The sequence below is a fragment of the Chrysoperla carnea genome, chromosome 3, assembly GCF_905475395.1.
Source record: "Chrysoperla carnea chromosome 3, inChrCarn1.1, whole genome shotgun sequence".
NCBI lineage: Eukaryota > Metazoa > Arthropoda > Insecta > Neuroptera > Chrysopidae > Chrysoperla > Chrysoperla carnea.
The window spans coordinates 27,186,657-27,199,387 of NC_058339.1; the positions used below are offsets into that span (position 1 = coordinate 27,186,657).

The window sequence follows — 12,731 nt, forward strand, 5'->3', positions numbered from 1 at the left end:
CAAGTAAGTGCCAGTCAACTATTTGACTCAGGGAGCTTTTAAGACTTTACGTACCTCTACAGTCACACAAAATAACAACAAAATTATCATTGCAATAAAAAAACATCTTTTAGATATATATTCTTTATTTGATTTGTCATTTTGAACTTATCATAATTTACATTTTTCATACATTCTGTTACCATAGTGATGGGTACTTAAACTTAAAAATGAAAATAAAGTTATAATATATTAGATTCAAATGAAAAAACAAAACATAAAATAAATAATTACAAAAATAAATACCCGACTGCGTAAATAAAATCTGAAAAGAACGAAACAAGTTCAGAAGATTACATAGCGACTTTAACAGTCAATTATTGGCAGATTTGAGTTGATTTAGATTTTAATGAACCGCGACTTTTAAAGTCGCTATGTAAACTTCTGAAATTGTTTCAGGTTGTTTGTTTTATTTTTCGAATTATTTATTTTATTTTAGACTTTTTAGTGTCCTAGCACCAAAAAAACCCCTTATTTTAGAAATCTCTTTTTAATTTCCTTTATTTTGATATCCTACTCGATAGGTCTTGTTGATATTGTTTTTATAAACTTACTACTATTTCGCTCCAAAAATCCGCCATTTTGTTTTATTTTTTCAAACACCTATCTAAGAACACTTGGGGCTTTGAGACAAATATAACGATACCTTAATTACTGAAGTCCATTGAGCCATTTGGGAGATTCGAGGTAGTAAAGAAATTTACAAACAAATATACATACAGACAGTCGGGTAAAAAGATTAATTTTTTTAAACTGTCCCAACCCATTCAAATACTTATATCTGACTTCTTCATATTTTTTCCAGAAGTAACAGATTGCATCACTCACACACTTGTCTTTTCGGTTTAAAATTTCCACTGCACATTTGCCTCTTAGCTCTACTTTATCATTAAATTTTTCTGTCAGCACTGTCATTCCATAGCACTCTTTAAAAACATGCTCGAGATTCTCTCCTTCTCTACATAACGGACAGAAAAAAACATATTATAACTGTTAACTAGTTAATATACTTTTGTTAACTAGTTGACTTAATTTCGTTAATAATTGTCGGGTTTAATTAATAAACGACCGCATGGATTAATTGACATTTTATTATATACTCAAACACTTCTAACCTCATTCTCCATCCAATCACACTGCATAATATCTATTATTATGCCTGACCTACACTTGTACATAAATCACATTTATGCCTGATATACACTCATGCCTGACATCCTCCTCTTTAACACAAATTAGTTACAAAATTATAAAAAACATAAAACATAATTCTTAGCACAAATTATTGTTAAAAAAAACATACACTTAAATTATCATGAATTTATGATTTTAAAATTCACAAATCTAACCTCCTAGGAGGTTTAATCAATCTTCCACTAGCCGTTCTATGGCTTGGTAACTTTGTTGGTAAGGTTTCTTCCGCACTTACTCTTTGTTGATCGCCTTGATTGTTAAGATCTTGCATATTTAATTCTTGACTACTTGCATTATCTGTAGCTGGTACATTTGGACTGGTATGATTTTGTCTAAGAAAGCCTTGATTGTTAAGATCTTGCGTATTTAATTCTTGACTACTTGCATTATCTGTAGCTGGTACATTTGAACTGGTGTGATTTTGTCTAAGAAACCACGAGTTTCTACGATATCTAATTCCTTCCGGGGTTTGGATAATGTAAGAATTCGATACAGGATGTTTGTCTATCACTTCGGCCGGAGTCCAATCCCGTGGAGCTCTTCTCCACAAAACTTTTTGCCCCACCTCGAATATTTGATTTGGTGTTTTACCTTTATCAGCCGTAGCTTTATGTTCAGTCTGCCATTTATTTAAAGCTTTTGAAACTTCAGCCGGATCTATTATTTTTGGCTGAAGACCGTGAGGTGGGCACGGTAACAGAGATTTAGTTTTTCTTCCCATTAATCTTTGAGCGGGAGAGCCGATGTTTCCTCTCGGTGTATTACGATTATTTAATAGAGCCAGATATATGTCAGAGTTTTCTTTTATACATTTTTTAAGTAAAATTTTTCCTTCTTGAACGTATCGTTCTGCGAGTCCATTGGATCTTGCAAAGTGAGGGCTAGATATTCTGTGCTTAATATTCCATTGATTCATGAATATCTGGAACTCTTGACTTGTAAACTGTGGACCTCCATCTGAGTTTAATTGATCTGGGATTCCAAACGTAGCAAACCATCTTTTTATAGCATTAATGGCCATCGACGTAGTTGTTGATTTTAGACAGACGAAGTCGAAAAATCCCGAATAGCTATCTGCTATTACAAGATAATCTTTTTGATTCAAAGAAAACAAATCGGTTGCCACAATTTGCCATGGTCTATTAGGAACTGGTTCTACTGTGAGGATTTCCATTGGTTTATCTTTTTGTATTGCTTGACAAATGGAACAAGCTTTTACATAATTACTGATATCTTGGCTAATCTTGGGCCAGAAGACATTTTCCCTAGCTATGCGGAGACAACTTTCCACTCCTTTGTGACTCCTATGTATTTCTCTGAGTATTATTGATTGGAAGCTCTTGGGAATGACTAGTTGTCCTCCTTTTACTACCAAACCTTCATAATAACCTAACTCTTCTTTAAAACTAAAATATGCTTGAACGTCTAAAGGAAGTTCTTCTTTGCTGTTGGGCCAACCTTCTTGAATAAGTTTTATAACCTTGGGCAACGTTGGATCTTCTTGAATTTCTTCTTTCAACTGCTCTAATCTGGATTTTGATAACGGCACATTTACATGGATTGTGATGTTTGATCCGTTTTCATTTTCTGTTTGATCTATTTCAGAATAAGCGTCACGGCTAAAAATATCAGCTAAAACCATATCTGTCCCTCTTTTATATTTAATTTTCGGACAATATGGCATTATTTCAAAAAGTATACGCTGAAGCCGAGCTGGGGCACAATGTAGCGGTTTCTTAGCGATTGCTTCTAGCGGTTTATGATCCGTCTCTATAGTCAAATTTGGGTTCCCCCAGATATATGAATGATATTTTTTACAGCCAACTAGAATGGCCGTAGCCTCTTTTTCAATTTGGCTATAATTCAGTTGACTTGTGGTCAACGCTTTGGAGCTAAAAGCAACTGGTCGATCTCCTTGCAACAAAACAGCTCCTACTGAATGTTTACTGGCATCAACAGACAGAGTAATACTTTCATTTGGATTATAATGTTTTAATATGGGGGCTGTTTTAATAGCATCTTTGATTTTATTAACAGCTTGTGTATGCTCTGCTTCCCAACACCACTCCACGTCTTTAATTAGAAGTTTTCTTAAAGGCGCTGTCAATTCTGATAAATTGTTGATAAATTTTGACAGATATGTAACCATCCCAATATACCTCTGCAGCTCCTTGACATTCTGTGGAATTTTTAGATTGTCGATTGCTTTCATTTTATTTTCATCAATTCCTAGGCCATGTTTTGATACGATATGTCCTAGAAATTTAACAACAGGAACGTTAAAAATGCATTTGTCCGGATTTAATTTTAGCCCAGCCTTTTTGATTCTATCTAGCACTGTTTTCGTGATCGTTTCCATTTCCGCTTCACACGACGCATGTATTAATATATCATCTATGGCTACTTCCACTCCCTCTAAATCGCCCAGTAACGAAGACATCCAACACTGAAACACTTCGGGAGCTGATGCTAATCCAAATGGTAGCCGTAAACTACAATATCTACCCCACGGAGTGGCTATCCCCAAGTATTTCGAAGTTCGATCAGTAACTGGGATTTGCCAAAACCCTTTCGCACAATCTAATTTCGTAAATATTGATGAATTGTGTAGTTTTACCGCCACTTCCTCTATTGTTTTAAGCGGAAATTGTCTACGTCTGACATTTTTGTTTACGTCAGTTAAATCGATACAAATTCTGGGTTTATTGTTTTTCCAAACTACCACCATCGGGGAAACTGCTTGTGCTGGTTCCGTCATTGGAGCTATTATTTTATTTTTTACCATTTTTTCCAACTCTTCTTTGACTGCATTTCTTATTGAAAATGGAATTTTCCTTGGCGGAAAGATTTTAAACGATGGATTATCTATAAGATCAATATCATAAACATAACTGGTAGCACAACCAATTCCGGTGAATAAATCCCTGTCGTATTTAATGGTTTCCACTCTTTTCACTAGCCCCAAAGTTTCACATGTATTTTTCCCAATAATGCACTGGTGTCCCGAGGCTACAACTAAGAATTTTAATATAACTTTTTGTCCTCTTTTTGTACGTATTTCCACGCTTGTTTCCCCAATTACTGGCGTTCTATTGTTACTATATGATATGAGTGATTTAACTTTAGATTTTATCAATATTAACTTAGATTTTTTTACTTCGTCCATTGTTAAAATATCGGCTTGAGCACCCGTATCCAGTTTAAAATTTACTGTTTTGTTTTTCGGAAGTATCAATTTTTCTATCCAATCATTTTTGTCACAACTATTACTTTGAATGGACCCCACATAAATATTATCTTCCTCAGAACTTGAACGTATTGAAGAATTTTGATTCTCATTATCTTCACTAACCGTATTTACCTTTCGTAGTCGCGTACGGCAGGTTTCTTTAAAGTGCCCCGGAACTCCGCATTTTTGGCACTTCTTACCATACGCAGGACATGCGCGTTTTCCATGTTTGGAATTACATCTTCTACAAAAAAAATTGTCGTTCGATTTTTCCGTAGTATGATCAGAACTAGAACGAATATTATTTTTCCTAATTTCATTGACTGGTAGTGTTTGTAGTTGTTCTGAAATTTTCATTTCTGAAAGATGCTTTTCGGCTAATTCTGCCGCTCTGCATATAGAAACTGCTTTATCGTACTTTAGTTCATCTTCAGATAATAATTTTTTACGAACTTCATCGTTTATAATACCCACTACAATTTTATCACACAAAAGTTCATCTTTTAATGCGCCAAATTGGCATTTATTCACTTGATTTATAATCAGAGTCAAAAATTCATCAAATGTTTGTTGCTGCGATTGCATCATTTTATTAAAAAGCAATCTTTCATATGTTTTGTTTTGTTTTGGTATAAAATATTTTTCAAATTTTTCAATAATTACTATTAAATCCTTTTTTTCCGCATCCGAAAGTTCCAACGAATCGTAAATTTCTAAAGCTTCAGGTCCAATAACTGTCATAAATGTCGCAACTTGTTTTTTGGCACTTTTTTTTGATAAATTCGTTGCTTCTGCGTACCATTCGAAAGAATTTTTCCACTGTTTCCATATTTGGCAGATATTTTTGGTTTTATTTGAAATTTGCAAAGGCGGCGGAGGCCGCAAGTTTACTCCAGAATCAGGATCAGACATATTTTCGAATAACACTTTTAACATAGAATTTATAAGTTTTGTTATAATAATTTGTTTATCCAACCATTATTTTCTAATTTACTGGTTATAACCACTATTTCGGCACCATGTTAACTAGTTAATATACTTTTGTTAACTAGTTGACTTAATTTCGTTAATAATTGTCGGGTTTAATTAATAAACGACCGCATGGATTAATTGACATTTTATTATATACTCAAACACTTCTAACCTCATTCTCCATCCAATCACACTGCATAATATCTATTATTATGCCTGACCTACACTTGTACATAAATCACATTTATGCCTGATATACACTCATGCCTGACAATAACATGGATAAATATAACCTAAATGATTATGCTCACGGTTATGTTTTTTTCTTTCATTTATAATTCATAAATTGATTAAAACCATCCAGGAGGTACCCTTTTTAATTCATGTATTATTAATTACATTAAATGTATTTTACTTTTGTATATACTAACATGTAAACGTACATGATTATCCCTATTCCTATTATATTATACATATGAAAGTAAGGATGTTTGTTTGTTTGTTGGTTTGTTACGCTTTCACGCCAAAACTAGCGAATGGTTTTTAACTGTACAGCAGCAATATAGTTCATACATCAGAATAACACATGAGCTATAAATTATAAAGATAATAGATACTTTAAACTAAAAAAATTAAATTTAATCTGAAATTTAAAACAGTAAATGTCAAACAAATCATGGATACCTTTTCTGATATACTCAATAAATTATGACTATTTTTCAATTTAAAAATTTTAAACTGTGCCTTTAATCTTTTAGTTGGGTAAAACAATCCCTTCAAGTGTTATGGAAGTGGGATAAGTGAGATCAAGAGAGGTGGAGGCTATAAAGCGATGGTTTTTACTTTTAAGCCCAGTGAAGCGGACGGGTATCAAGTTAGTAAAATCTAAATCAACCTTTAGATTAATTTTAGACAATTACGCATAAATACAGTAGCTACATACATGATGTAAATATAATACAAATGGGTAACTGTTTTCTTTCAAAATAAAATTATTATATAAACATAATAATAATAATAATTATTATATATTACCAGATCTGTTTATAATAGTAATAATAATTACGTAAGTCCCAATTTAATGATGTTCTAGTTCCTATCCCAAGTAATTACGTTTTATAACAAACAGCATGCGGTACTTGTAGCAAAATGTTTAGCTCAAATATTTTGTGGTCGACACCGTTAACAATATTGATTGGATACTATTATAGTTATTTACGATACAACGATTATGATTACGTTAATGAATTATCTACGCCTCAAAAATGAGAATGTAAACGATAATTATAATTTAAAAATTGTCATGAGTTATTGAGGAAAAAAAATGGAAAATATGGAAAAATGAGTATTGATAACCACACTCATTACGTTAATGAATTATTTTTTATACACGAAATGAATGAATTTTATCGCACGGGCGTTGATAAAATAGTATTTTCCTAAAAACATACATTTGTTCATTTCTAATTTATTTTATCCTAAATATTTTTTTAGTCCATCAAAAGATATAGCAGATCATTTGTATCATAATAAAAATCAATAATAATCAAGAGACTTTGACATTAAATAAATTTGTATACAAGAGAGTAAGGTTTTTTGTTTCTTTGCCATGATTTCACGCAAACTACTGAATGGATTTGAATGAAACTCTTTAATAATATAGCTAATACATCAGAATAACACATGAGCTATGATTTATAAAGAGATATTTTTGTCTGAAGTTTTACTGCACCATCTTTAAACTTCACTTTGATTCATAAATTAAAGGTTTCTGTAAAACAATCCCTACCCCTATTTCGAGTGTTATGAATGGGGGAAATTGATGGCTATAACACGGTGGTCATTACTAATTTCTACTTTTAAACTCGAAGAAGCAGGCGGTTATCAAGTTAGTAAATAAATAAGTCAATGTAGACTAATAAACTCTGTGCCTAGAGCTCATACGGCCAAATTGGCTAAGGTGCTTGGTATAAATCCTAGATCCTAGTTTGACCCAAGGTGCGAGTGTATTTTTTTCGAGTATAGTCTCTTTAATTTTAAATAAAAAATGCTTAAACAAAAATTCGGTGGTGCGAGAAAAATGTCACCCAGTATATTCAATTCCAATTTAAAAAATATGAGATAAAAACAATATTTACATATAAAAAATATAAAAATACACCTGAAATCATTATCCTCCTTCTGAAGCAGTCGCGTGGAAGTAATAATAAATGGTTATTATAGGTGTACTTCAAAGTCGATTGAATGTGCTGACGGCAAAGACGATTAGCAAGCCTTACTTTGTTATTTGATACATATTATATAAAGTTTGTATCTTAGAAGACACTTTTATAGTTCAATTTTACATAACAATACTTCAGAAGACCTCAATGTTTGCAAAGAGCTCATTTTCACATTAACGTTACCCATTCATTTTTATAAGCTTTCACTTGATCGTAAGATTCGTAAGATTTTCGTAAGATTTTCCGTTTATTTAATGCTGCAATTAAATAAAATCATTGCACTTATAATAGTTCGTGTTGTCTCGAGACGAAACAAGAGTAACATATGTGTTGCATTGTCTTGATTTGTAAAAGTTTTCTATCGTCTTGTCTCGTGTCGTTTCTATCATTGAATGTTTTCTATCGTTCCGACTCGCATCGTTTTTAAAGTTTAAAATATTTTTACAAGAATTCGAAGTTGAAAGATGAAGGAAATAGATCTTTAGAAGAAACAAGATGTACAGCGGCGCTAACTTTCCAAATTCTTAAAACCGTCTCTTGCGACATCACAACATATTGTGCAGTACATGCCTTAAGCCAATCTTCACCAAGATTTCCCGTAGATCTTCGCAAACGGAATTATTTTACATTAAGCTATATTTTTATATATAATAATAATAATGGCTACTCTACGGCCGTTTCAAACCAAGTGCTTCGCGCCGGCCTTATGCAATATCATCATTTTGTTTACAATTTTAACCATATCTCTGGTTCTATTGGTCAAGACGAATAAAAAAAGAATTATTTGCTTTTTCATGTAAAATAAAATGGTACATGATTGTTTACTAAAATTCTATGGCTATGGCCGTATAAACAATTAATTTGTTGTGTATAAACACTCCTTGTTCAATATGGTGTGACTGGGTACCGTATCGCAATATTTGGAACGATTTAATCTGTATCTCAAAAACCATTCGACCAGTCAACAACTACATGCGATTTTTGTTCTTTTTGGGTCAAAATCTTATATATTAAGTTTTAACAAAAATTGTGGATACAAAAATTTGTTACGATTTTTTGCAATTTTTTTAAGGGAATCCCTTTGAAACAATCGAGAAAATCGGGAAAAAAATTTTTGTTTTAGAATTGATGAAACTCAGTGGATGGGATAATTTTGATCCAAAAAGTATAAAAATCAGGTTAATTTAATAATTGGACCTATAGAAAAACTTCATTTTCAAAAGACTTAAGAGTTCCCCACCGAAAAATTAAAATCCATGTGAACAGAAGGGAGGATAAGCGAGGGCTGAAACGTGATAGTCTTTGTTTTAAAAAAGAAAAATTACCCAGTAAAATGAGCAGGTATTTGCTAGTTTGTCTACAAAATTATTAACATGGAGTTCCTCCTTATTGCTCACTTACGTGACTTAAGAAACTTGTGTACAAAATTTCATGCTTTTAGATCCAGCGGTTTCAACTGTGCGTTGATCGAACAGTCAGCTTCCATTCTTATATATATAGAATATGTATAGAAAAACGTTCTAAATATTATAGAAAAAAATTTTATAATCAAGTTACATTCTTATAATGTATCATACAGAAGAATAAATTTCATTTTCAAACATATTTATTCCTATTTTATGTATTTTAATAAATTTTGAAATTTTTTGCTGATATCGAATTTATTTAAAAATTACATACACATGTTTCAACTATATGCCGTTAAATTTTTTATTTAACATGTCTAGTTTAAACGCCACACAACTTCCATATGCTGGCTTTTGGGTTGATGGGTAAGTGCATATTGTTACTGCAATTTCAAAAGATAGTACCTCTGCCAAAGTTCATTTTTAATTGGTCATATTTATGACATTTTTCGTTTCCCGTTAATTTTTGTGATCGACTATGAAATATAATAGACGACTATTTGATCTTATAAACGTTTTGAGAACTTGAGGAACGAAAAAAGCTTTAAATAGAGACAATTAAAACACATTCAAATCATATTTTTATACTATGCATATATGAAATATACGTAGTATATTAAGTTTAGTCCCAAGTTTGTAACGCTTAAAAATAATGATGCTAGGAAAAAAATTTTGTCATAGCTGGTTCATAAAATCACCTAATTAGTCCATTTCCGGTTGTCCGTCCGTCCGTCCATCCGTCCGTCCGTCCGTCCGTCCGTCCGTCCGTCTGTGGACACGATAACTCAAAAACGAAAAAAGATATCGAGCTGAAATTTTTACAGCGTACTCAGGACGTAAAAAGTGAGGTCAAGTTCGTAAATGAGTATCATGGGTCAATTGGGTCTTGGGTCCGTAGGACCCATCTTGTAAACCGTTAGAGATAGAACAAAAGCTTAAATGTAAAAAATGTTCCTTATAAAAAAATAAACAACTTTTGTTTGAAACATTTTTTTGTAAACATCACTGTTTACCCACGAGGGCGTTAATTAGGTGCAAATTTTATAGTATGTATTAATATAGGAATATCAGTGTGTGTGTGTGTGTGTATTTAAAAGTGAATATCTTTTGTTATTTACGTGACGTCAAAAAAAACAAACAATTGCTCATCAACACTGTCTATACATTTTTGTATGTGTTATGTGATAAAGAAATCAACACTGACTATGCATAGTATTTCAACAATTAACTCAGTCAATTGTTTCTTTTCACTTGTTAGAATAACATTTAACATGAAAAAAGAGTTTTTTACTGCTTAAAAATTTAGTTTGTATAATGCGATAATGAACCCCTACCATTACAAAGTGGATGGATGAATATAACGGAAAATTATCGAAGTAATGACAAGTTTCTTCACATTAAATTTAATTATTAAATAATATTAAATTTAAAACTTATGTCAAAGTAAGTAAACGCTAAGCTGCTACAAACAATAGATGGATAAACATAAGTATATAATTAAAAATATTAAATATTACTTCAGACTATAAGTCCATAAAAGCTGTATTATTCAAATAATTTTTTTTACAATATTTTTAACATTTTTTGAAGAAAATGATATTCTTGGAATTTCAATTAATTTTATATTATTATTTTTTACAAGCTTATATTAATTCAATCGTGAAATGGTTTTTCCTAGGCATTCAATGAAATTAAAATATAAGTATTAATGAAAGTTCCTTTTCTGTATTTAATCAAAAAACAAGTGAAAACAAACAATTGACTGAGTTAATTGTTGAAATACCATGTATAGTCAGTGTTGATTTCTATATCTCATTACACATACAAACATGTGACACATACATAACTGATAATCAAGTATAGTACATATTATAAAATTTCCGCCTAATTGGCGCCCTCACGGGTAAACTGTAATGTTTACGAAAAAATGTTTCAAACAAAAGTTGTTTAATTTTCGATAACATTTTTTACATTTAAACTTTTGTTCTATCTCTAACGGTTTACAAGATGGGTCCTACGGACCCAAGACCTAATTGACCTATGATGCTCATTTACGAACTTGACCTCACTTTTTACGTCCTGAGTACGCTGTAAAAATTTCAGCTGGATATCTTTTTTCGTTTTTGAGTTATCGTGTCCACAGACAGACGGACGGACGGACGGACAACCGGAAATGGACTAATTAGGTGATTTTATGAACACCTATGACAAAATTTTTTTGCTAGCATCATTATTTTTAAGCGTTACAAACTTGGGACTAAACTTAATATACTATGTATATTTCATATATACATGGTATAAAAAAGCAAATTTGTCTTATTAACATGCTGGAGGTATATCGAATATAAATAAAAAATACTTTTCGATATATCTCGAAAATGGTTGATACCATTTTTTTCTTAAAACAGCGTATTTAAACATTATTTTTTTACGAAAGTTTTAATGCCAAGAAAACGGTTTTTGCTTATGACAAAAAAAAAGCCTATATAAAACGGTTTTTTGTATGTGGAGGTTTATATCTCAAGAAACGTTTGTTGATATCGAGGATATCTTTAAAAAAAAAAAGTTGTTAAAAAGATTATTTACATTGGTCTATATTATTTTCAGCATATTTTTTAGTAATTTCCATTTTTATTATAAACCGTCTAGAAAATAGGTGGGGATTCAATAATCAATGTGTTTCTATAACAATTTATTGGGGCATCAAATTATTATGTATTATCTGAATATGTATAAGACTTTGATACACATGCAAACTGATTTGTTCACTAGTTTCTGGAAAAATTAAATAATACAGGATAGGGCACTACAATGTACCTGCAAGGTAGCGTAACCACAAAACTAATATTTATAATTAATAACAAATATAGTTATTTGTACGAAGGAACATAGTTTCTACCGGGTGCCCACAACACCTCTAGTTCTTTTTTTTCAAAACGCACACTTCCCTGCCTCATCGAATATATTAGTAAGTATGTTTAAAAATAAATGGGACTCACAAAAAATGAAATCCGTGGAAAAGTAATTTAATTTAAGTATCATTGCTTCGAGAAACCATATCAATCAAGTATTTAAAATTTTTGTTCAGAGTGTAGTAATAGTCCGAGTCACTTGCTTTAGATGTTTCGAGCAAACATACAATTAGGAGTTACGATTCCACAGACAGACATGCAGATACACGGATACATAAAGACGTTAAACTGATAACAACCCACTTTTTTCTCACGAGTTAATAAAAATAAATATTTTCATGGTAATAGATTAAAAAGTTGAATTTTCTTTAAAAATAAAACAAATATTCCTTCTAGAACATTGCAAAAAAGTGAAAACTAAAATCGATTAAAAATTTAGGTCACGAAATAATCAAAAAACACTGTTTTCATAATATTATCTAACACAATATATTACATGTTTTTTTTTGTATAAAAGACGATGATAGTGCCTCATAAAGTATAAATTCGAATGATAAATATATATATTATTGTAAATATGAGGTCAAAGTTCCATTTTAGATAAGAGGGAAAGGGTCGCGTCGGTGGTACTGTGGAAAACCATGAACTAGTTGAATGAAGATTATCAGCATTTCGTGATATACGTACGACGACAATTTTTCTATCTTATATTCATTTTATTTTATTTATTAAATTGTTTAAATAAAATTATATTTTA

The 12,731-nt window shown here is 31.2% G+C and overlaps 1 protein-coding gene across 1 annotated transcript; it reads right to left on the reverse strand.

The window, feature by feature from the left end:
• Positions 1–1,036: 1,036 nt before the first annotated feature.
• Positions 1,037–5,420, reverse strand: LOC123294760 (uncharacterized protein K02A2.6-like). Its single transcript, XM_044875899.1, has 2 exons — positions 1,624–5,420; positions 1,037–1,530 (listed from the first exon to the last, which is right to left on the reverse strand). The coding sequence occupies exons 1-2, from the start codon at positions 5,396–5,398 to the stop codon at positions 1,376–1,378; spliced, it is 3,930 nt and encodes a 1,309-aa protein (XP_044731834.1). The 5' UTR covers positions 5,399–5,420; the 3' UTR covers positions 1,037–1,375.
• Positions 5,421–12,731: the final 7,311 nt, after the last annotated feature.

Excerpts from the sequence above, each read along its gene's own strand:
- LOC123294760 (XM_044875899.1), bottom strand. The coding sequence starts at position 5,398 with ATGTTAAAAGTGTTATTCGAAAATATGTCTGATCCTGATTCTGGAGTA. Across the intron at positions 1,531-1,623 it reads TTCAAATGTACCAGCTACAG|ATAATGCAAGTAGTCAAGAA; the intron begins ATAATGCAAGTA and ends TACCAGCTACAG.